This window comes from Neopelma chrysocephalum, unplaced genomic scaffold (genome assembly GCF_003984885.1).
Source record: "Neopelma chrysocephalum unplaced genomic scaffold, ASM398488v2 Primary Assembly neopelma1_72, whole genome shotgun sequence".
Taxonomy (NCBI): Eukaryota; Metazoa; Chordata; class Aves; order Passeriformes; family Pipridae; genus Neopelma; species Neopelma chrysocephalum.
Window position 1 is genome coordinate 7374956 of NW_020897732.1, and position 26057 is coordinate 7401012.

General features: G+C 41.0%; 1 protein-coding gene across 1 annotated transcript in view; it reads left to right on the forward strand.

Annotated features, from left to right (window-relative positions):
* The window catches only part of PTPRN2 (protein tyrosine phosphatase, receptor type N2), a 645766-nt gene that overhangs the window by 536095 nt on the left and 83614 nt on the right, over positions 1-26057 (forward strand). Inside the window, exons 13-14 of the mRNA XM_027687014.1 lie at positions 2077-2289; positions 22703-22897. Coding sequence (XP_027542815.1) covers positions 2077-2289; positions 22703-22897 — 408 coding nt within the window. The remainder of the gene's footprint in view (positions 1-2076; positions 2290-22702; positions 22898-26057) is intronic.

The window sequence follows — 26057 nt, forward strand, 5'->3', positions numbered from 1 at the left end:
GGCTCTGGCGAAGTAAAAAGCAACATCTAAAATCACTGTAACTTCAGAGGCAGAAGGGGCGGCAGGCGCTTTCTGTTTCCCGCGTTTACTCGGGCCATTTGACAGCACTTTGCTCCCATAATTGTCGTCGTTTCTCTCGCATATCCCTTTCCCCAGGTGCTTGTGCGGTTCTGTCACACGGCATCCGGAGAAGGAAAATCGTTTAAACAGTGGTTGAGAAGGCAGAGGCTCAGGAGCAGTGCCCGCCAGCCTCCTCCTTCCCGAGGGTGCCTCTGCGCTCATCCGGGGTCCGAGGCGGCCCGAGCCGCCCGATGAGCAGGGGTCGGCTTGCGGGGGAGCCCGGGGGATAAAGGGGATGTCCCTGCCTGGCTGATGGGAGGCCAAAACACCGCGGCGAGGCGGATTAACGTCCCAGGGCGCAGCGCTCGGGGAGGGGGCGCCGGCCCTCCGGCGGGAGCCACCTATTGAGATGCAGATTGCGACCCCTGGCCCCGAGGGGACGGGGCCATTCAGGGAGATGCTAATGGCAGAGCGCAGCAGCCCTTTACCTCCTCCCCGGGGCCGAGGCGGCGGGAGCAGCGAGACCGCGGCGGCTGCCGTCGGTGCTGCCCCTCGCGGGTCTCCTTTGCGAGCCCCCCTTCCCCCGCCCAGCGCGGGGGGCGGTGCAGGCCGAGGCCGCGCTCCCGCCGGTGCAGCCGGGGCAGGTGCCCGGCTGGGGCCGCGGGGGAAGGGTCGCGGGGAGGCGGCTCTGGAGCTGGGGGTGGGGGGTGCAGCCCCCTCCTCCTGCTGGCTGTTGGGATTTGGAGGAGGGGCCGGCTGCCGTGCAGGGGAGGGGAGGCAGCGGGCGCGGCAGTGGCTGCGCGGGCGCGGAGGCGGTGGCGGGCGGCACATGGGCCGGTGGCCGCGGAGAGACCCGCGCCCGCCCCCCGCCGCCCCGCCGGGGCGCACGGACCCGGCCATCCTCCACCTCCTCCTCCGCGCGGCGCATCCAGGCAAGAAAACCCGGGAGTCTGACTGGACCTGCATTTCCATTAACTCATCCTCAGCCCCGGCTAATCCGCAGCACTGAAGGCAAGGAGGCTAATTAATGACAAGCTTTTACAGTCAAGACCAGCGATAATTGCTTTGGTGGCCTTTATGATTACAAGATAAAAATGGACCGGGCCTGACATAAGAGCCACTGTGTACACTGCAAGACAGGAGGAAATTAAGAGCTGGCTAGCTGAATACGGAGCAGAAAATTACTAATAGAGGAGAGATAATGAATAGGCCGGCTAGGCATTCATGGGGAAAAATCCATTTTGTTACCACGCGAAATTAGGTGGTGGAAAGGAGTTTGCTAATTGTTCTCATCTTGTAGCAACCAGGACTGAGGCAGGGGCGTGCTTTTCAATTCATTTCCCTGGTAATTGTGAAAGGGGGAATGCAGGCCAAATGAGTCTTGCTGCAATTTGCGCGCCTGGTCTTTTCATTTTCATGTTGCGTTTTTAATTGTTGCTAATATAGCTTATAATGAAGCTAATGAGGGGAAATTATTGTACAACTTTTTAGCACATGGAGACAAGTGAAATGCACTAGAAGGATTCTCTCCCATTGCTGCAAAAATAATAGTAATCTGGAGGAGTTTGGAACTACTGGGCTTTCTTTTTAGCCGTTTCTCTCTACAACAGACAAAAGGAAGGATCGCCACCTACTTTTCTCTCTCTCTTTTTTTTTTCGTGTCGTTCTGTGTTTTATTTTTCGCTAAGAAAAAAAAACAAACAATACCGGATTTTCCCTTGCTGCGCCCCTCGCAGCCCTTGGCCCGCGGTGCGGGGGGAGGCGCGGAGCCGCGGGGCGCGCAGCGGTTCTTGCGCGCATCCAGCACCTCCGCCTCTCGGTAGTTAAGTGGGAACCAGCGGAGGGGAGGGGACGGAGCAGGGCATGGCAGCGGTCCTGTCCCTGCCCTTCCGTTTGCCTCCCTCCTCGGACGAAAGTTAGCGCTGCCGGGTGTCCCCCCCCGCGACGGGGGTCCCCCCTCCGCGCTGCTCCGCGACCGCGCAACTCAGGCGCTGCCTCTTCTCTCCTCCCCTGCAGAAAAACAACGTCCCGCCGCTGGCGCAGCGCGGGGAAGAGGCAGAGTCCGCCAAATTCCTCCTCCTCACCCTCCTCTCCCTCGCCTGCATCGCCGGGGTCCTGGCGGCGTCGGGGGTCGCCTACTGCCTCCGCCACCGCGCACACCACCGCCTGAAGGAGAAGCTCTCGGCCCTGGGGGCTGACGCCGGCTCCGACGCGCCCGCTGCTTACCAGGTAAGGACCGAGCTCTCCTCCTCGGGCCCTGCGTCCCCGGTGCCCGGCAGAGCCCCGGGGGGGTCCTTCTCGCGTTGGGAGTCGCGGAGGTGGATTTGTTTCTGATTCTGCCCCCCGTCCCCCGCCCGCCGCTCCATTCATAGTCCCGCGGATCTGCTGTAGTAGCTTTTTACTGCTGGGTATTAATCTTGGCTATTCTGGTAGTTGCTGTAAATTCGTGCCTAATTAGAAACTTTAAAAGGAAAAAAAAAAGAAAAAAGAAGCCCTTGCCATTGAAATTCTCAGAAAAATAACATTAACATCCATAATCTGTCACCCCTGCCACTATTAATAACGAAAAATCTTTAACATTTATGAGGAATGGATTGCACGGTTATCTGAAGATGTCTCTCTTTTTGAGTAATCGACTTCTTCAGGGTCTGATATGAGAAGAGCCTTTGACCCGATCTGTTGCCACCTTCTGCCATTATTCAGATAAAATGAAATCTAATGCTGATAGATGGGGAGGTAAACCAGGACTGGTTCTGGGAGAACAATGATAGCAGATGTGTACCCAGTAATACTGGAGGACTGCACTCAGCTTTCCTGAAATAAATCAGAGACTTCAAGCTTTCTCTTTCAGTTTCAAAAGTATTGGGTGGAGAGACACTCTGTATCTTCCTGAAGTTTGTTTTAGATCATGGCCCTTATTTCTTGATTTGCTACTGGTGTAGTAATGCGTGTGTTATGGTCATATACCACACAGTCCTGGTCTGCTATCCAAAAATATTTGGAGTGTGACCAGGAAAAAGAATCTGAGAATGTGTAAACATTGTTCCTGTAGTATTCGTGTCTGCTGTGCACCCATAGGGCCTCGCTAATGGCACTTTTCTGTCAAGTTTTATTTTACTTTCTTGTTCTGCTTAGGATCAGGCATTCTGGCCTTTCTGTACCCTGAGGTTGAGGTAGATTCAAATTGGCAGCTGAGAGTCATATGGGAATAAACTCATATTTCCTCAAAAAGTTTGTGTCTATCTGTTAAAGATATAATGTATTAAGTATATCTCCACAGGCTGGGTCTAGGGAGAATTTGGTACAGAATAACAAATATGAATGTTCCTCTAACAATTAGTATCTTCAGCAATGGTTTTGGTTTTCAGTTTAAATGAAATGTTTACCTTAAAAAAAACACATTAAATTACTTTACATCTTTGAATTTAATGCCTTCCAAAGAAAGACAGAGCAAGAGCATTTCCAGCAGAAAAAAAATGGAGTGTTCTCTGGGATAAAGTGTGAACAAAACAACAGTTTATCAGTTTTGTTGGCCAATGAGACTGTGGCCATAAATATTTTTGTTCGGTTTTAATAGAGAACTTGCTGTTGGATTATTTAAAGCGCAGGAGCAATAGGTAGTCTTTTTCTTCTGTCAAATGTGAATACAAGAATTCTTAATTTTTTTTAAAAAGCCCTCCAGGTTCCAAAACCACACTTGAAACTGAATTTGTGATAATTAACAGGACAATCTTCCTACTGACAGCTCTAATTAATAGTATCTGTAATTAAAATCGTGCCCTTCCAGCAGGAAAATTGTTTGAATTTCTTGGAGTGACCTTTTTTGCCATTTCTCCTGGGAGTGTAGTGGTTGATATTGATTTTATAATGAGCTCTGGTTTGTTTAATAAGAATCTGTAATCCAGACACTAAATGAAATATGTGGTTCATTTTTTTTTCACAGATTTATATGTATTTTTAAATCTTTATATTTAGATCTGAGAGTGATGTTTTCTATATGAAAACAACAACAATGCTTTGAGGATGCTGCTCAGTTTTTCAGTAGCAAGACTGTATTAATATTCTTTGTTCCTGACCTCTGGGCCCAGTCCTAACCACCTGACTTCTTAAGCATTTCCATTGGTTTTTCAGGGGAACTGTAGTCATGGGTGGGAGGAAAAACGTTTTTCCTTAAATACAAAGGGCTTTGCTCTCCTCCCATGGAAGTAAATGGGAGTTTTGCCATATGTTTCAATGGCAGCAGTAGGAAGCCCTGGTATAGCCAGTTTTGATGCTGCTAAGTAACATTTTATCAAAATGAATCACTGAGCCTGGATCTGTATATAATAAACTATTCACATGGATTTGAAGAGAAATAGGATTGAGCCCTATTCGCCTTGTCAGAATCGCCTTATGTTGATCTGTGTTAAATGTAATGGATATCTGGTGTGATGTATGTTTTGGATAACATCAATTGGGTCTCAGAAAAGCATCCACTGTCTTTTTCCTCATCTTCTCTGATACTCGTAGGGGAGTAATGTAACCCATATTAATATGAGGGCGGAAAAAAGTAGATAGCTTTCAAAATTGTACCTACTTGGTTCTGTTCTGTTTCCCAAATAGCTACTTGGTTAATTTGGCGTATTTTAAAAATAGGAAATATTTCAGGGGCTGCTGCCACTAGGCTTAAAAGCACGGTACTCCGATGTGTTGCTGACGTGACAATTCAGATTTATTTTTTTTAATTTGAAGGGGGAGAAATTGTTTGGTATAGGAGGGCCTGGTGGCCCAATGTGATTCAGAGAGAACACTGAAATATCACTTCGATTCACATGCTTCTCAAAATGTCAGTGGTTTATATCTTCACATAAACAAGACTGACCTAAATTTTCAGCATTTAGCAGAAGCATTTTTCATCCTAACCCAATTCAGCCAGGAGAGTTCATTCAGGGTTTTACTCCTTCCTTACTCACCCTGTGAACTTCGAAGAGTTTTTTCCCATAGATGGTTGCTTGGGGTTGTTTTCTTTTTCCTTTCTGGTTTGTGCAGTGAAATGCCAGCTTGAGAAGGGGAAAACAGACAAACCATATTTCCAGGGAAACAACAGGTTGGCTGCTAAGTCTTCCCCCATACTGGAGTCATAGCACCTGTCATGCAACCTCACCCTCCCTCAGGCACTCACCTGCTAGCACGAGCAGTCCTTACACTTAGCTACTGACACAAGTATTTCTTGTGTAAATTCATGTAGGAACAACCTGTCTTAGGCAGGGCAACCAGTACCGTGTAAAAGTTGAAGCAGCCAAATAAAATCACTGCAGTGCCTTTGATGAGCTGTCAAAAGGCCCAATACCTCTTGATACCTCGTTCTTCAGGTGCTGGGTAAGGCAAGCAGCTGGCCCTCAAAGTGTTAAGGTAGGATCTGGGAAACCCTATTGAAAGACTAACAGGAGGAAGGACAGATACATAATTGCAACTTCATTTATCTTTGGAATCACTAAACAACAAAATTACAGGCTAGTTTAATTAGGCAGAAGCTGAGGAGCTTTTCAAAATTAATGGAAATAGTGTATCTCGTAAAATGTTGCATGTGCATAAAACACATTTTATACATAAAGGCGGACAGTTTTTGTGTGCTTTATAAACACGTCTCCTGTCCTTTCAAACCACACGTGTAATGATTAGATAAGTCAGCGTTAGCATTCAGGGATGACTAAAAAGAGGTTCTTAGAGCCTCCGCGGAGCCCCTGCGCATGCGCCCACCTGCACCCCTGTTTTTAATTGTTGCTGGTGTTGCTTTGATCTTCTTTGAAAAGCAAGTTTAGCATTCTGCAAGCCCACTCTCTGGTCCAGGAGATTAGGGCAGAAGCGTTTTAGGAATTTTCAGCAGACACTCTTTGATTTATTTCACAACACTGAGCAGATTTTCTTCATGCACTTTGAAGACTTTAGAACATAACCCAGAGAAAAACGGGCATTCAGGCATCGGGAGCGGGCGGCAAACAGGGCCGCTAAGTGCACATCTTACTTGTCACTGCTCCCATTAGCGAGCAATTTATTAATGTAATGAGTGTGTGCTAGTGACTGCTACTATTTAGGGATGCTCTGTTTGATTCAGGGTGATGTATTTGTGAGTCCAGCTGAACCCTGGCTTTTGACCCCTATGTGGGGAACGCTGGGGTGTGCGAGATGTTAAATCATCAGCATATTTTATACTTTGCACTGCAGAACTTTCCTGTGAGTATGCTCTTCTGCATCACTGATAATGCTCAGCATAGAATTTAAAGGCAAAAGTTGAAATGCTCTGAAGCTGACTTCAGCAAGCTTGCATATTAATATTTTATGTTAATATTTAATGTTCTTTTTAATTTTACTCCATCTCATCCAAAAGAATTTCCTTGAAAAAGAGAGGAGGAAAAGACCAAACAGTTTACAAGAAAGTTCCTTCTTAAACTACCTGAAGTATTCAAGGTTACATGAGCCATGCACTGTCAGTGCAGATGGATTACATCATCAGCTGTTTTAAAAACTTGTCCTAATAACTTGATTTGGCAGGCATATAATTGTAAATTATATGTTAAATTCTACATTATTACATGTATTGTATTATATATAAATTATATATTCCTTTGTCAAATACAGTCTTATTAATTATATGATCCTGCTGGATTCAAAGCCCCTGAGAACTTCTCTGTGCTTTTACAGATTTAATCCTGCTGGTATTTTTTATTAGAGATGTTAAGAACACAGTATTTATGACAATTACAATAAATATTTTGCTGAAAATATTTTAAAAGGCTCCAACTGAAAGAATCCACTGTAAACAAACCCCCTACTTAGCCATCATGCATGGTTTGTGTGTTTAAATACAGATAATTCATTACCTCTAATATGGCTTAGTATTTTACACTCTGGACTGAATTTCATAAGTAAACTTGTTATTATAATATTAGACTTTAATGTTATAGTAATACTGGATATCAACTCCTTTAAAAATGGAATTTTGTGGACTAAGTGGAATAGGGAAGAAAAAACAAAAGGAAAATTTTGCTGTACTTATTTATCAAGGTCTCTGTAATATTCCAATTAACATCAGCATTGGGACCAAGGAAAGCTGGTAAACTGGGGATAATCAGTGCCATAAAGTATTGCCTCCTATCTTTATGAAACTTAGTTTTCAAGGACCCTCCTACACTTAAGCACAAAAGATATGACTGAGGATGAGGTGTATTCAGTACGTGAGTATTTAGTAAACATTTCAGAAGGAATATATTTAGTAAGGATTTTGGAAAGATGAAAATTTTGCCTTAAGGTTGAATGCTGTGAAGGGCTTGCTTCTGTTTTCTTCTGGGAAAACAAAGGGCATAACACATTTTTAATCCTTTCCTGTGTCCTTATTTAAAGAAAAAAATAAAAGGTCATCTCATGACTGTGTAAAGCAACAGGACAAACTCTAATTGTTTGTGATAAAGCATATTCAGGGAGGTATATGGATTAGAAGAATTGTTCTTGTCCACTTAAGTCTGCTTGCTCTGTGTGAACAATTTTCTCTATCTTTGATTAGCATTTTGTCTTAAAATAAATTCTCAGGAACCTGCAAAAACGTTGTATGTAATGTTGTTACACAAATCACTGTACTTTAAGGTGAGATAGTTTTCACAATGCACAAAATGTGTGACTACTCGGTAGTAGTAGCAATACCGGGAAAGGAAAAGAAGTGGGCGGTGTTTCAAGGTGTTTAGAAGAAGACACCTTATGTTTAAACACTTCATGGAAGTCAGACAGTGGATGGCCAAAGCAGAATGAGGCAAAAAAGGATGTGTACAAATCTGGATTTAACTTTTAGTCTGTTTTTTATCTGATCGGTGCTCAGAACAATCCACAATTCCTGTGGTGCAGTGGACTCTGAAATTCCCTAACCTTGCTTCCTGTGGTAGCCATAAAATTGAGTTAAATGGCAGTGATGTTCAAAGCAACATTCCAAAATACTGTACAAATTTATAAATCAGCAGAAATTTATCAAACTTGCCTGTTCAATAAATCTGGATATTAATAAACAAATAAGTGTATATTTGCTAACATACCCCTAGCATTGAAAATCAGCTTCAAAATTAATGAGAAATGCCCATCTTAAGTGCTGAAGCTCAATAGCACAGCTTTCAGAGGGCACTTAGGGGAGTCTGTATTTGAGCTTGTGGTGTCTGTCTGTGAGGAGCGAGGCTCTGTGCTCACCTCCACCTTTGCTCTGCTCCAGCACACACACCCCGACAGCGAGGCAGTCCCGGGGGAACCATGTGGGCTCTGTGAGAGGGGTTTATTTGCCTTGTTAGGGACAGCTCTTATTTGTGTGAATAGCTTTTGTAAATTGCCAGTGTTGGAGAACTGGACTAGCCCTTACCAGAGAAGGTTTTACCATCACAGCCCAGATCCTGGGCTGCTGCCACAGTAGCAGTGCAGAAACACTTAGGAGTAAAACACTAGAATGGGCAGGTGGAGAGAGAGGTCTTTCATGGTTCTGGAAGGAAAGTGAGTATACATGCAACTCCTGGAGTGCTTGGATGAGAAGGTGCCTTATGGGTTTACGTTTTCATAAAGAAACCATCCTTTTCAAATCTGTTTACCTGCATGGCACTAGTGCAAAGTGGCAGGGAGAAGGTGATGTTGACCCTCTATTAGCCACCTTTGTTTATTTTCCCTGTCTAAAGAATACAGAGTTTGAGCTTAGTCTTTATGAAACAAGGACAAACGGGCTCTAAGCATCTTGCAGAATGATTTTTGTGTATTTAGGTTGTAGGAAAATGCTAAGTAAAAATAGTAGGAGGGGAAATCAAGTTAGTGACTCATTTTTAATTACTGGGAAATCCAGAGTCCTTACCCAAACAGGCATTTCTTATAAAATGTGCTGGAGGTGCTGTGGACTTGCAGGCTGCATCTTGCCTGTTAAATTAAACCAGTAAATAGTTTGGGTGGCCCTGGCACCATCTCTGGTCAAGCCACTCAGCCTTTTCCCAAACAGTTTCTTAGCACAGTTAGCACAGGCAAAGAAAAAGACATCAATTCATTCAACATGCAGTTTTATTAAAAATTTGGCTGTAGTCACCTGATTTTAGAGGGTGAGAATTGCTGTTGCTTTTTCTGCCCTAACTGCCTGTCCTGCATCCCGCTCCTGAGCATCCTGCTCCTGCTTCAGACCCCTTCCACCCATCCCTGCGGTGCCACAGGCTGTTTGCCAGCTGCGCGTGGGCTGGTTCTGGATAAGTACAATGGATTGTCTCCCCCTGGTAAATTGATTATGTCCCAGTGCCTGTACGTTATAAAGAAGCCAAAGATAACCACAGCCTTGCCTAATGGGCTGGAGAGTATTTGATTTGCAGTCCCAGGCTGTACATCATCTCAAGTGTCCCGATTTCTTTCTGGAATAACTATACTGTCTTCAGTGGCATTTTTTTTCTGATGTAATGTAGAGGATAATCAGGCCTGTCTTTCCTACACACTTCTGCCCTTTTTTCTGTTTCAGGATTTTCCTTTTTCTTTTGCAGTAGCTCTGTTATCATGTTTCAGATTTGACACATTCTTCTATTGTATATTCTCTGAATGCTCAGCAGCTAACAGTGCGATCTGGCTTGCTGAGCCTTTCATATTCTTCCAGAGTGCTGCACTAGAAGAAAAAAATACATTTTTGAAAATTTTTAACTGGGACTTTTTCTTTTTTTACTTGTAGGATGAATCCTATACCAGGGTCTCTGGAAGAGAGTAGAAGTTAATTTTGTGTACATAAAGAACTCTGGTAGATGATGTTTCTCAGTTCTTGTAGGACCATGTTGCCTGTGAGCAGAAGCAGGTTGCAGTTTATTCTCTGAAGTCTGTAAGGTACATAAAAGCATTCTTCCTGCTGCTTTATTCTGTGTACATCTGTTCCTCCTGCACACCAGTCTCACATGATGGGCAGCCAAAGGAGAGAGGAATGGGAAGTGCTGTGTTGCTTACTTTCTCCTTCTCCATGTGTGCAGGGAAGATGTGCTGTGTTTGGCATTGTGCTGGTGGAGCAGGTCTCTGTCCTGCCCAGACAAGCAGGATCTTACCTTCAAGGGTCTTTGTCCTTCCTGCACTGTGTGTTTGTGCTTCACCTTAGGGTGAGCACGGCCACCTGAGGTTTTACCCTGGAAAGCCCATACAGCTTGGCTGTTTTGTGGGACAGATGAACAAAAGTAGGTTTCAAATCCTCAACTTTCCTCTGCCTCTAGCCCTGTAGGGACTCTTGTAGAGATGTTGCCAAGTGGAATATTTGGAGAGGACTGTGATGTTTTTGCTTGTTTTATTGTGATACAAACTATAAGACAAGTTTGGTTAGAGCAGACTGGAGCTCTCCTGGGTTCATGCTGCTCAACTACTCCGATCTTCCTAAGGGCACAAGTGAGAGGTGCCGTCTCAAACAGCCTCAGGAGTGTGTGTGACACCTGAGGACAGGGGGGACCCATGGATGGCCTGTGTGCTGAACCAACTGCTGTGAGTTGGACACTGACGATGTGATTTGTGTTGGCAGGATGAGAGGCCCCATTTCATTTCTCTCAACACAGAAAAAGCTCCAACTCCGTGGATGGGGACCTCCTATCTGACATATTTTCCTTCTTGTGTGTTTGTGTGCATAACAGAGATCTAAATGCTTTCTAGCAATTTAAAGAACTGTAAAAGAAAATCTGAGTGATTTAATGCACGCAAGCAATGACCATAGTAAAGGACTGAGACAACTCACCTAACTTCTTTGTGCTGTGGTTTTTGCTGTAACAGGTTCTAAGCTCTCATAGCATCAGTATCTGTCACTGCCGTGTAAGTCAGCTGGGGCATTCCTGCAGCTCTTCACATTCCAGTTCAGATTCTCATCTTTCAGAATGCAGATACAGTTTTCATCACTGGTATTCTTACCAAACAACCAAATAAAGACTGAAGAAGGGAGACTGTAAAAGAATAATCCTTGAAGTTAAATCCTTCAAAGAAGCAAAATTAATTTGGAGGAGGGTGGAAGAGAATAGCTTATGAATAGGAGAAAGTCAAATTTAGCACAGATGGCTTATCCAGAGGAGAAAATGCATGAGGTTTTCTCTAAGCTTCGCTGACCATATTCTGGACTTTTTGCTAAATACAAATGAGTGATGTTTTATTGATGGTTGGTTGGCATGACTGCGTTCTGAACAAGCACAGATTTTGATCAGAGAAATAGTTTTTTTAATTTTTAATATTTCATATTCATATTTGGTGCAGCTTTTGTTTCTCTGTTTTCCTGTCTAGCCAGCATAGTTGCAGGCATCCTGATGATTCCAACTTTTTCCTTCCACACAGGACTGCTGCTGTTTTGCAGAACTATGTTCTGGCAGCATCTCAAGAGATCTCAGAAATGGTTGATCTTGCACTCCAAAGTGAGAGCAGCTCAACATTATGATGATAAAACTCAGTTTTGGTGTTGGGATTACATGCTTACCATGGTTGATTAAAATCACTCCCTTTCCTCTCATCAAATGTTACCTGACTTGGAGATATCTGCACTTCATGCAGGGCAGAAGGCTTGTCCTTGGTTACGCTGTCTGACAACAGCAGACGTATATGATTTGAAGGGGGCTGCAGTAGACCCCCAACTACCAAAGCTACCAGTTTTCTAGTACTGCTGTTCTGAACATCTCCCTGATCTTCAGAAGTGTATTAGGTAGAATATTCACACTTTGGAGACACACTGATCTTTCCCACTAACTATTAATATAAGAACGAGGGAAAGATGGTAAGATTCAGTATATTGATGCCTTTCTGACAGCATGGGGAAAAGAAACTTGGATTTTGTCTTTCTTCAGCTTCTCAACTGGAGTTCATTCTGGCTTCCAGGGAAAGAAAAATACCTCAAGTGGAGTGAAACGGTGTGATTTGCTGGAAGAGGTTTCACTGCAGCGGATCACAGCAAAAGGTGCCAGTGCCTGGCTACCCACATCACATAGGAGGAGAAATGTGATGGAGCTGAATGTAGTTTTGGGAGCAAAACCAATGTACACGTGTAAATTTATGTTATATAGTGAAATTATGTCATACGACATCTCCCTCTGAACTCTGTGGTAACAATATGTATCGTAACGTGGGAATGTGAGCATGTAAATTCCACATACTGTCACCCACAAGAATGAAATAAAGAGCTGCAATTCCTAATTAGCCTCACTGGAAAGCTCTTGGGTGTGAAGTTAAAACATACAGAAGGGTTGCCTAGCAAGCTGTTCCAAATTTCAGCTTCTTTCTGAAGGCCTGGCTCAACCCAATGGCTCTGCAAGCATTGTTAACTAAGACTTCTGTTTGCTTCTTTGAGGGCTTTAGAAGTTAATTAAGTATAAATCAATGCTTGGGGCTTCTGTGAGTGCTGGTCACTCCATCGCCGAAGGAACATTGCAGAAATGGAGGGAGCAAGGAAAAGGTGACAAGAATGATTAAGGGCATGGAAAACTCATATGAAGAGAGATTGAAAAGACAGATTATTTCTTCTAAAACAGTAACAAGAGGCAGTATAGGAAAGAAAAAAAATTATATAAAATGAGAAACTGAAAAAAAGAGTGAAACTCTTACTCTGTTTTCTGCCAAGCAGCAGGGCAAAGACTTTCAGTTATATTAAATACATAAAATAAAAGAGAAGCTGTCAGCAGAATACAACTGCAACATGAAACACTTTCTGCAGAATGTTGTTGATGCACAAGTTGTAGCAGGAATCTTAAAAATCAAAGGAGCACATGAGAAAAAGTATTCTACGTGATAAAATAGTTAATGATGTTTTAGAAGATGTCTGTAACTTCATGCCCCAGGTCTTAAAATAATCCAAGTATAAGATGTGACCATTTTAGGAATGTGCCTACCTGTGTATTCTCCTGTGCTGATCCCATGGTACTTCTTGCAGACAAACTGGTGCCTGGTGCAGAGGTCCAAGGTGGAGTAGTGACCCCTCTGCTTGGATGAGTTGGCAAAGTGAAAGTCAGGAGCCTCAGTAATGGCCAGGGAAGTTCTTTTCTTTGAATTCAAGCACACACATTAACTCCTTGCTGCTGCTGCAAGGTGTTTATTGGAAGCAGTGCCATGGGGCAGGTCAGGGATGATGGGAAGGGCTGCAGCTCTGCTCTGGGCAGGCAGTGCCAGGGCACATCCCTGATCCAGCTGAGAGCATGGAGAGACAGGGAAGAGCCAAGAGAAATTGTGTGGTTTTCTTGTTATTGCTGTTTCCTCCAAAATATGAGGTCTCTCTATCTCTGACCATCAGTACTGAGTGTTAAATCCCTGTTAGTTTTTCCAGTATGTCCTGTAACACTAATGAAATGAAAGTGCAGAAATACTGACCATCATTTTTAATCCTTGAAGACTTTTTTGGTGTGTGATAGAAAGAATGTCTGTACTAAGAGACATGAGGAAACTCATACACACTATTTTGTCCCATATAGTAGAGTTTCTCTGTATGACCAAAGCTACTCTGACTAACTAGCAACTTTGTGCTTTATTGATCCTTTTTTAACACTGTTTCCTTGTTCACTAAATTTGCATTTGTTGTTCCTAGAAGATTGATTCCTGTAGAATGATTTCCTTTTTATTTTCAGTGGGGAATGGGAGAAAACCAGTGACTTTAGTTTTCAAATCAGGAGGGGGTAATGAATGGCACTTTGGGCTGTCATGATAGATGATGAGATGAAAAAAAGTTTGTCGCCGATGGCTATCCTTGATAAATACTTCCTCATCCCTGCATCACCTCTGGTGTATAGCCACCTTCTATGAAAAAAAAATATTGAGGTTTTTAGAAGTTTTTAGGACTTCTTTTTGTATTTCTCTGACTGCTTTTAGTAACTTTATTACCACGAACGCAGTTACACAGACTTAAGGACAACAATACTAATCTTTCCAATGTAGGGTAAAATAACATTTTGAGACATAAACTAGAGGCTATTTTGTTTCTTTCCAGGCTGGAAGTGCATGTTGAGTCCTACTGGCTGATGGGAATTCTTATTCCTAGCAGAAATGATCTCCCATTTTCAGTCCTGCAGGGCAATAAAATAGTGGACTACACAGCCTTAATGTATAGCTTTCCTGAGAAACTACAGCTGTCTAGGGACTGCAGTTTTTGCCTGCTTTGGGCCCCAGGCAACTATAAACGCTGGGAGTGAAAAAGGAAACATTTGTGGCAGTTATCTTTAAGAGCACTGGCATCTGCTGAAAGCTGGTCTGGCTTTGGGTGGGTTAGAGAAAGTCAAAATGCATGATGGATTTGCACATGGTTCTGCATGGCCTTTCAGGTTAATTCAATTGTTACTATGGTTTATTTGTAACTCATAGTGTGCTGCATGGCTCTTGCTGTGCTAGTGGTGAATTTTCTGTGCAAATTCATATTAAGAAGAAGCTCATGAGCATGTATTTGAGTTAGTTAAGATGAACAAAATATGGAAAAGGTGAAGTTTGTTTTACCTGTTATTTTTACTCTGTCTAGTTACTCCTTAAGAAATCTTTCCTCTCCCAGCTTCATACTTATCATATACTTGTAAAGCCTTGCATGCAGCCACAGCTGAAATGTGGGAAATACAATTTAGAAACCAGCATTGGTTGAAACCACATTTATATGTGTGTATGTATATATATATATATACATATATACATTATATATATATGCAATATATATATATATTTTTTTTTTTTTTAATTTGTGCGTGTGTGTGTGGCAGGTGGGTCAATATCATGTACCACTGCTTCCAGAATTACAGTTGTCTGAACTGCAAGGCCAGTAATGCTCAGACACTGTCAGGGACACCCTGAGAAAAAAACTGCCTGCCTTTTTACACCGGTAGATCTCAGGTGACTTCAGGTCCACAGTTTGCAGATATGTCCTATTCGAAATAGTCCCTAGTTTCCTTGGAGGCATCCAGGTAGTCTCTTTAAATCCTCAGAGAAGCCGCCATGATGTCGTCATGCAGGGAAAATACTCTTTCAAATCAGTTTAAAGAAACGTGACCTTTCCTTGTGTATCCTCTGCCTGTGAAGTCCAGTGTATCGTGTTAAGTCCTGCATCTGTTTCACAAAACTCCTCTTGTAGAAATCAAGGCTCTAAACTGTCATACTCAGTTACACAGCTCCAGTTAGAGTGGTCTTTTGTATTTTTGTGTGGGAAAACATTCACCAGCTGAGTAGCCTAAACATGGTTACTTTTCTTTTCTGTCATGGGTTGCAGTGCAAGCACACTACCTTTATTTCAGGCAAATATCATTAGACCTATGCTGTCATGTCTTCCTTGGTGATGTGCGCCATCTAAAAGATGTCTCCCTCCTTCAGGAGCTTCTGGACCATTTAGATGTCTACCTCATTGATAAGAGGTTACTGAAAGAATAGAAGTAAAGATATTTTATTAAACTGTATTGCATAGACAGCATCTGCAGTTCTGAGTAAAAAAGAAATTTTCATGTCTACTAGAAGTCTGGAGGTGTGTACAAGACCTTGATGGCTTTTTGTTTGTTTGATTTGTTAGGATAAGACTGTGCAAATGCTTGAATTTAAAGAGAGGGAATAAAACAAATAAATACAAATAAAAGAAAACTCCTTTTCCATATAAAGTTAGTCATGTTTTCTTTGCCTTTCCCCTTCTGCACGGCCTCTGCTTTCTTTGTGTACATGAAGAAAGGGGAATCATAATTACATGAGTCATCACCAGGAAACGCACACAATGCTAAAATAATTGAAAATTTTAATTTCCCAGACCATAATCAAAATTGGGGTTTGATAGAAGAATCAATCTCAATCCCATATTTGGCTGCAATGCTCTCAAAGAGAAACAGCAGCCCTGCTTTTTAGATCATTTAAAACCAAACAAAGCAACCCCTCCACACAACAAGAGTCAGAGTTCTATTCGGATATACAGAGTGTGGTGATGTACAAGAGGGCAGGTAATGAACTGAGCTGGACAGACAAAGGCTGTATTGACAATCAAATAAATATATTCTACTTTTTTCTTTGTCATTTTTTCCTCCCAAGATCTCTTACATAAAGGTCTAGATAAATATGAATTGTACAGAGTATAGATGTGTAATGATACGTTTGATGCCATGGCTCTCAAAATATTACTCTCAAACATTTTTCCAGTATCTCCCTGTATCCCTTTTCTGAAGGCACACTGATCTCAGTAGTTGCCTTTTATGACAAGGACGAAAAATATACGTACAAATATTCCTCGTATGTAAAAAGCTCTTTTATTCCTGGACAAAAAGTATGCTAAAATGAAACTAAAGCTTGAAAGTATGTTTCAATAACTCAAAAATAAATGGCAATAAAACTGTAATTATCCCCAAAGCTACAAATATAGTAAATAAGTTAAAGTTAAATTTATAACACCTGCAAGCCTATTAAGTATGCAAAAGCAAAACAAAGGCAGCCAAATGACTTTAGCTTCACTCTGTAGTAACACTAAACAAATTTAGTTAGAGAATAATGATGTTTATAGTCCTAGATTCATTTGTTAAAAAAAAGCTTACCTTATTTTTTCCATTTTTTAAATCTCACTGTGTTATGACTGCATTCATTGCAGAACAGTGAAATCCAGGCAGTACGTGCAGACCTCAGCTCATCCTGTGAGGAATGAAAAGGAAAGCGAGACTACTGTTTAATTAAATGTATTAAAGCAGAGAAAAAAAAAGCATTTTAAAGATCTTATTCTTCCATACATAGCATATAGGTTACACATATTTTTAGTTTTCATTATATATTTTGTTAAAAGGTATAGCCTTGAATCATTTAGAATGGTCAGCATTTTTAATTTAAAATTTCTACAAAATAAATTTGTTTTACATAGAAAATGAACACAGTGTTCTTGTGATCATGCCTGCTTAAGCAGATTTGTTTCTGATAGGCTATTAGGCAGGTGAGGTTGGAAGGGCTTGGTGTGCACTCAACTATCACTTTTAATAAAAAATAATTTCTTTGTCTAGTGTGGCTGTATTTTCTTAATAATTCTCCATGGAATGGTTTATTCTCTCTTATATATTGTTAATTCTGAAAATAATTGTACTGCACTTGTTTCTGCACTGACTTAGGTGATTTCCATTTTAAGTTGTTAAAAAAAGATTTTTTTAAAGCATGGAAATGTTAGTCCTGTTTCCCGGCTTAAGTTTCGGACTTGTGTAAATTTGGAAATCAGTTACAAAATAGATTATTTTCATTCACAGAAGTAATGAAATTATATTTTTTTTCTAAATAAACTGGAAAGTTGGAATTTCCCTCAGATTCTGGGTTCCTGTTAGGCAGATGTGAGGTGACAGTGACTGGGGAAGAGGAGCAGTGGTTTGGATATGAAACTATTTTTGTTTGCTTTGGACTGAACAACTTCATTTATCATGTGCCTGGTACCAGCTAGATGAGAATGATTCATGTGCCGTGGTCAGTGGCTGAACTTGGACTACCTGAAGATATTGCACAGAGCATTTGCACTAAGTAGATGTATTTTAATAAAGAGCAACATGCTCTCTGGAGGCAGCTTTGAGGTGGAGTGGCTCATCTTTAATGACTGGAAAGCCGAGGTGAACACTGTCCATCTCTTAACTGGGATGCTCCAGTCAGGTCTCCTGCCTGTACTGTGTCATCCTGAGATTTTCAAACTCCATTTTTGCAAATAAAGCAAAGCAAAAGATTCAATATTATTGTTCAACCCTTAGTTCCCTCTGCTTTTAGTTCTATGACTGCCTATTGTCTTTGTCCTTACCAAGGCATATACATAGATTTCTCTCTAAAACCAAATGTTTTAGTAAACTGTGTGGCCTTAAAGGATTTTCCAGACACTCACTGTGTTAGCTGAACTTGACGAATGATAAAAATTTCTCTAAATTGTAGTTTACTGTCTTGCACTTCTGTGACACCGATGGCTGCTGTGCATCACAAAGCTGAGTGGCAGCAAGTGCAGCTTCTGCCACACATCCAGGAGAGGTGGCCTAACACTTCTGGTGGTAAGCAGGTCTCATCTCTAAACCAGACCTGGACAAGTGTCTATGGGCTTAATTTCTGGACAGACTTAATGCCTCCGTGGTTGAGAGGAGAGTTTCTTACCTCTTCAGGGTCACAGGCCCATCTAACAAAACAGTGGTAAGACTGGCTCCCAATCCATGTGTGTTCTTGTCCAGGAGGCACAGCAAGTCTCTTAATGCCCTTCTTTAAGTGTGGATAAAGTACATTTCTGATGGTGTGGTTCATTCACAAGTGGAACATATGGATTTGAAAATCCATTTGTTGTACCTGAGGAAACAATTGTGTTTTGTGCTTCTCCATGTCTGTGTGGACAGCCAACTATCGGGAACATTTTAGAACCTCATTGGAAGAGGTCCAGAGTTTTTCTAAGTACACTGTTTATGGTTTGTTTCAGATTATCAATTATGTCTCAAATAAAAAGCTCACTGCAGATGATCATTGTGCTGTACTTTGAACTCATTTAACTCAACATTATTTACAGAATATTTATCTTGGTTATGGCAGTTTTTGTCACACAGTGATATTACTTTTCCATTTTATACTGCATGTGACCACCACATAAGTTTGATAATAAATGTTGGGAAATAAAAAACAGAGTAAGTGCCTCAGTATGATAGCAATTCTCATGTGACGGGAAATAATGTCATAAACTTCAAATTACCTTTTAAATAAATGTTTACGTCCAACCCATCCATTAGATCATAGCCCGAAGGGTCAGGAGGATCATTTCTTCATCTTTCACTGTGTGCATTACGGTTGCTTTTTTAGGTGTAAATGATGTTTTTAAATGAAGAACGGCACTCAAACTATACACAAACAATGGCTAGACATTACTGAGTCGCAGTACAGCAGAAATAGCCTCAACCACTTTGCTAAATATAGAAGTGCAGCAGTAAATTGAATTCATTCTTAGAAAATATTTTTAATGGTGTAAGTGCTGAGATGATACAGAAATACAGCTTGTGTCACTCTCATAATTTGAAGCTTTGACATTTTAGTCAAGCTTGAATTCTAGTTGTGGTTTGGTAAATGGCTGATTTGCAAAATGCTTATGGGAGTAAAGATTTTGGAGAGCAGGGCAGAGAAGTGTGCGGATAACAGATATTGCATTAATGAGGGTCTGAGCCATCTAGGGCTTTGTGCATTTGTGAAGAGATACCACTCAGTAAGTGCCAGAGATGATGTGTCCCTGAGAGCACCCAGTGTAATACATCTCACATGCTGAGACCTCACTACTCCCAGTGCCTCTCGTAGGAAGGGAACACTGAGGACCATCTCAAGAACGAAGCAAACCCAAATCCCACATTTAGACATTTCTCTGCTTTGAGCTGGGCATCCCTACTCCATGTGTCCTGGAGGAGCCCATATGGCTCCCCAAAACACTCAATGCATCAAAGATTTTATATGTGGTGGTCTTAACCATGTTACCCCTACAGCACCAGGCTAGAAACCCAACTGGGAGCTGGAATGGTTGGAATAACGGAGAGGTGACTTTGCAGAAGCAGAAGCTACAGTTGTCCTGAGACTGCTGGTGTGTGTGTAGGGATGGAGCAGGTTCCTCAGATAGGCCTGAACTGGCTGGGATGGGGGAAGGAAGAGCTGTCAAAGGCTGTTAGACCAATTTGGAAATAAATTTGAACAAAAAACTTCTGTTTACAGGCAGGGGAAAACCCATTGTCATGGAGATTTAAAACACCAATCAAGAAATTCAGTGGTGTTTTTGCTTCAGCTATGATTTGACCTTCCTGTTTACATTAAACATTTTTTATGGCAGAGCGCAGTGACGTGGTTGCTTTGTTTGAGGTATTTGACAGTTACAGCAGTTCAGGGAATAATTGTTTTGGTTCTATATATGTCAGGAAAGAAATATGTTAATATTTGAGAACGGGTTACTTTTTTTTTAAAAAAACCTTTTTATATTTGTTATGTTTCTCAAATTTACCTTCTTCCATAAGGACCATGAACATGATAAACTTAATTTTAAAACAACATTTCTTAGTAACGTGTCCAAAAAATTCTTTTTAGTTTGCTATAATATTGCTTCTTTTGTCATTATAATTTGTGTAAAAATGGTATAATAATTTCTTAGAGTTCACTTGATCTTGATTCTTTTTTGTTAGCAGAGATCTGTAATCCTTTCCACAGTAACCACTTGTAAAAGCAAAGGATTATGACTTGAGGCAGGATATGAACAGCAGGAACAGATCAACTTAAAACCAAAGATCCTGTTTCAGTACAAATGCTATTGTTAGCACAGAGTTGGGGTGAGTCAAGTGGCAGGATGTCTATTAGAATATAATAAATTTGTATCAGCGCCACATGGCATGCTAGCCAGAAGACACATCCTTCTAGCAGTTATGTGATGGACCTCATATTTTTATACCTTTACTTATTATACTTTTCCTTAGTCTAGTAAACCATTCCCTCTGAGAATGGCTGATATATAAACATCTGAACAGCTTTTTGGTTTTCTGTAGATTTATTTTTCTGTCTAAAAAGTTTCCTCTCTGTTATACTTTTCCCAAAATCTGCTAAAAGCAGGGATTTGAAACTACACTACTACAAGGTCATTTGGAGGTTAGTGATAGCCAGTGTGGACTATTGCTATCTTTTCTTATGATGTGTGTGATCCCTCAGAGAAAAGGAGAAAGAGAGGTTTTTTATTTTGTTCCTATATTTAAACCCAAGAAATACAATAACATTTTTCCTTCATTAAAAAGTCTTGCTTTTAACACTGGTAGTTTAAATGACCTAACACCAATACATGTGACTCAATTCAATGTATTTCCAAAGTTTAAATTTTTTTCCTAGTATTTTTCATGTTAAGGTTAGTAGGAAGTAATGAAGGCACCAAGCAACAAAATACATGCTAGTCAAGTGTGGAAAAACCCTACTTCTTGTAAAAATTAGAAAAAGTCTTACATGGCATAGACAAAATTAGTAAATATACAAAATGCCGTGATGGAGTCAGGTAGCGGTTTCACTTGGAACAATCTGTACTGTTATTCCAACAACTGACACCACATACAAGTAATAAATTGTGCTTCCCGAGCTTCTGTTGACTGTATTTTTGTAATAGACAGTGAAATATATCCTGCTTATATATAATACAAATTTTGTCTCAGTGTATATTAGTTTGTACATGCATATATATATATATATATATATATATATAATGTACTGCACACCATCAAATAGTAAAATTCCACATAAGCCTCTCTAATGGCAAGTCAAACAGAAGCTCTGGTGGAAAAAAATGTTTGGAGGGGTCTTTAATCATTGTCATGTGGTGACAAGAAGAGACTCGATGTGGTGGTTTCAGTGAGTTTGTTTTAATGCTTGCTGCTGCATGGATTAGGATCCCTCTTCAGTGTCCTGAAGTTAGCAAGGTTAAAAAAAACCCCAAACATAGTCGTGAGTTGTATTTCTAACTCCTGTCTGAAAAGAAGATTTTTTTGCACTTGATAAATAATGGTTTTCAGATCACCCTACTGATGGCACTTGGGCTGCAACTACATTATCAATGAATAAGAAAACAAAAGCCCTGGCATTTCAACAGTATGAATTCTTCAGACTGTACTATTCTGTTAGCCTGAGGCAAGCGACTGTGCTCTTAGTACTCATCTGTGAAGAATGAGTAATCTGAGACAAATGTGTAACCACACCGTGTGTGCAATATGTCCACATACTGTAGGCTCCCCGGTCTCGCTGTGTGCCACAGGCAGCCAAGTATCTCTCATGGACAATAGTCATATGTTAAAAAATGATAATTTTATTTTAATGTCTGTGATTTCACCACACTAGCTGATTCTAAAAGCATTATAACATGATGGTGTAACTGTGGGTCTGTTTATTCTGTTAGAATCAGAATTTCATACTGTGAGGATTTGGTTTCACCGGCAGGATTTTCTGTTACCTAACCAGAATTCTGTATTTGTGCATGAATTCTATGCATGAGAGCAACTGAAAATACGTATTCCCAGTGCTTTCTATTTCGGTGTTTTAACATGACTTGCATTAGTGTGTGTGTGATAGCTTGAATTTTCTTTCTTCGCCAAAGCTGCTTAAACAATACAATGACAGATTTCTGCTTTTATTCTTCGTTAATGTCATTCTTCATCCTCCCTGCCCCACATCAAGGAGGAAGTGTTGCGAGTTTGCTATTTTAATGAAGAGAAATGAGGCATCTATCAGCTAGGATTTACACTGGAGAGCACATCAATTCAGTTGCCTTGAGCTTGCTGAGTTTGCATATCCAGGGCCAGGCAGCGCTCTCAATTACTGCTGTGCAACCCCATTACCTTCAGGAGGTTGCACGGTTCAAAAGTGGCTTTGCAGAATGTAGGGTGCTATTGGGGGGGGAAAGAAGGCCATGTGTTAGAGAAGTCAAGCTCCAAAACATGGGTTTTGGTTATCTGTAGGGAGATGGGCATGCAGTCATAATTGCACTTGTGAAAGGTTGGGGTAGTCATCGTGTAGTAATTTCATTGAGCATCTCTTTGTAGCTGTGCCTAACAGAACAGACAGCCTCCCAAAAATTACTGCAGTGAGGGGGAAAACACTTCCAGCCCTGGAAACATATTGTAAATCATATGTCTTTAGTAGACTCTATCCTGTAATTACTCTTAACCGTAGGTTGTTTCCTCCTCTCTCTCTCTCTCTCCAGGAGCTATGCCGCCAGCGCATGGCAGTGAAAACATCTGATCGCCCGGAGCCCCTCCACTCTTCCCGAATAAACAGCGTTTCTTCTCAGTTCAGCGATGGGCCCATTCCCAGCCCCTCAGCCCGGAGCAGCACATCGTCCTGGTGTGAGGAGCCGGTCCAGTCCAACATGGACATCTCCACCGGTCACATGATCCTGGTAAGGCACTTTTGTCTTCGTGGCACGAGCGATTTCGTCAGAATTTTGGGTACCTGCTCAGCTTTTGGAAAGAGATAGCTTTTAAAGAAAGGAAAGATGTCTTTTCGCAGGTAGCAAATATTTCTGAGCTTCACTGATAATCTTAGCTTTGTAGAGGTAAAACTAAAGGCATTTTTATTTCCATTTCTTTTTTTTATATCTTTTTTTTTTCCTTTTTGGGGAATATTATTTTATATTGACCATACAAATTGTTTCCATGCTTACTTTAAAAACAAGAAGCTCTGTGGTGTCCTTTGGTCCTATTAATTTATGTTTACCTCAGCTTGGACAACTGAAGAAAATTGACAAATCTCTTACCACCTTACTGGTTTTTCTCATGTATCTTCAGTGTTCGGAGGTATCTGAGCTGAGAAGACAACAGAAGAGTAGTGATATAGAGCAATTTGCTTCTGTTACCCTTAGAAAAAGCATCTGAATTTTAGCCTTGCTTGGATTTTTTTTTGTCCTTGGCTGAATTTCTTCCAGGCTGGATTTCTCCTATGTTTGAAATGATCCAAATACATTCTATTGATGGAGTCTGTGTTGGAAAACTTGGGTTCCAAACACAACTTGAGACCAGTATCAGTGTAGAAGATGGACATATGACGAGTTTTTTGCATGTAAGAGTCAGAGTCCAGTGGACTGGTGGAGCTTGTTTCTGTCCTGCTGGGAGAGCTGTAGAGTAATCCTCCATTTTTTGTGCCTTATTTTCATCCTTCTTTAAATATTTACTGTCTTTCTAGAGTGCATTGAAATAGCTGAGTAGAAGTTAGGTGATGGTGAAGAACCTGATCTGAAGTCAGGTGTTATTTTCTTTCTGTATTTGACTTCTGCTATCATGGTTTACCTAAAGTAAGGTTCTGTTCCAGTTGGTAGTTTTGCCATGCTTTTGGGAATTTCTTTCCATCATGTCATACTTTAGGGTCCTAATTTTTCAACTTCTTTCTTTTTCTGGACTTACATTTTAAATTATTATATTCTCAGATATTTTCCAAGTTCTTTTAAGCCAACCTCACATAATGAAGAAAAGAATGAAAGCAGGCAAAACCCAATGAGCTAATTTGACCTCAGCCAAGTTAGTGACCTCCTCCAGCCTTGATCAGGTCAGCTATAAAACTGAGCAAAAGCAGGGCAGGATTGTAAACCAGATGCTTCCTCAGAGTATGTCATCCTGAGTAAATATTTCTCGGCCTATCCCCCTTCAAAAAGGACTTAATTATTTATTATGTTAATATCTGGTAGACAAGTGCAGTTTGGAAGGGTTGCTCCAATGACACAAGATCATTTGTTATGGTTTTTACTGTTCCACTTTTGCCTAACCAGAATTAAAATTCACTTGGTTTCCTTTCATAGTTAACTAAAATTCTTGGGGGGAGGCAAAAAATAAAAGTCTCCAGTTGCCCAACTTCAAAATAAGTACAAATTCTGAGGAAAGGTTTAAAAGGTTCTGAGGCAATATATTTGTATGGTAATAAAAGCAAAAATTCCTGTGTAAATGGAAATATGCATTTAACATTTGCAAACAGTTTCAACTACTTTAAATTGAGCAAAATTGTTTTCAGTGATATTATTGGGAAACACAAAAAAATCATCACAAAATCACACTTAAAGGAGAGAAAGTTGCATATGGGAACCACTTACTCTGTCTCTTAGGATTTCTGCAAAATTGCAAGAAAGAATTGTCTTCATATGGCAATAAATAAACTTTAAAAGATAGTCAGATTGATTGAGATCACTGTTATGGTGTTCAGTGTCCATAATTCATTCAATCCTGTTTAACCCTGGATGAACCCATACATGTGTTAGCTATCTAACAGCATATGTTATATCTTAGATGGTGAGGGTTCAGAGAAGAGTAAAGAAATGCTGTAGTGTCTTGAGAGTACCAACCACACAGAGAGAGTAAAAACATTTAATTTTTTTAGTCTAACCTGAACAAACAAAAATCAGTGATTCAGGGGAGTCTGCCTACGTGCTTTGACATAAAGGATGAGGAAAAAATGTTCCTAATGGATGCAGATGATACAATTAGGACGAAAATATGGGTTAGCATCAAAAGGATGCATTTAGCTTTGCTATTAGGACAAGCCCAACAGGAGACAGTGGGACGTTTGCTTAAGAAAGTAATTAAACCGTAAATACAAGATTTGCTGAAGGCAAAGCTGGGTGAGGTTTACGTGGAAGATCAGCATCTCTCAGCTACAGCACAGAAGCAGATGATTGGACTTGATCAGAAATGCTCATGTTCTCTGTCACTGTGGGTCACACCGAAACCAGGGAGCTGACCCAATTTATGTCTTGTTCAAAAATAAATGCACGTATCTGTAATATCTTATTTACCTGAATTTCTCCCGCTCTGGAGATGCTGTGGCTTGTTGGACCTCAGAGTAGAAGCAGCTTGAGAGAGGTGAGTTCTTCCTCCCCTTGCCTTGCAGATACAAGCGGAGGAGAGTGAGGGGCCACTTTGCAACATTTATACCATTCAATACAAGATATTTTTCAGTTCTTCTCATTTCCTGCTGCCAGAATCCTCTTATCTTTTAAATTTTGTAGATATTTTCTGTGAAAAATATCTCAGTGCCTAAAAAAGCAATGAGAAATATTAGCAAGGGGCCAAGTAAGAATGGCAAATACCCTCTGCTTTTCAGGGTAAATGCACTTACAGGTCTGTAAATGTGTTTTTCAGCTCCACAACGTGCAGTGAAGGAGCAGTTAGCTGAGCTAAAGCTCCTCAGTCTTTATTGTTCATAGGTGCCAGGACCTCCCTAGAGAAAATAAAACAATGGATTACTGTATAGAGTGGCAGCAGGAAATATTTTATTTTGATTTATAAACAGAATAAAACTTTAATGAAAATAGCCTAGAAGAAGTGTGTCTGTGACTGCTGGATGACATGTAATCTTGCTCAGAGGTAGCGTTGGTCAGAAATATTTCTGTAAAGCTGTTTAATTTGCTGGAAAATGCTATCAGTCATACCTAAAGTGGTATTTAAGTCACCTCAGCTTTGGGATTGTTGGAACTTGTGGTTGGCCACAGGTGCTGTTTCCTTGGAGGACTTGCCACATGTGGTTAGCCCATTGTTTATACTGCTCGAGGTCTGGAGAAACCAGGAATCTTTCCA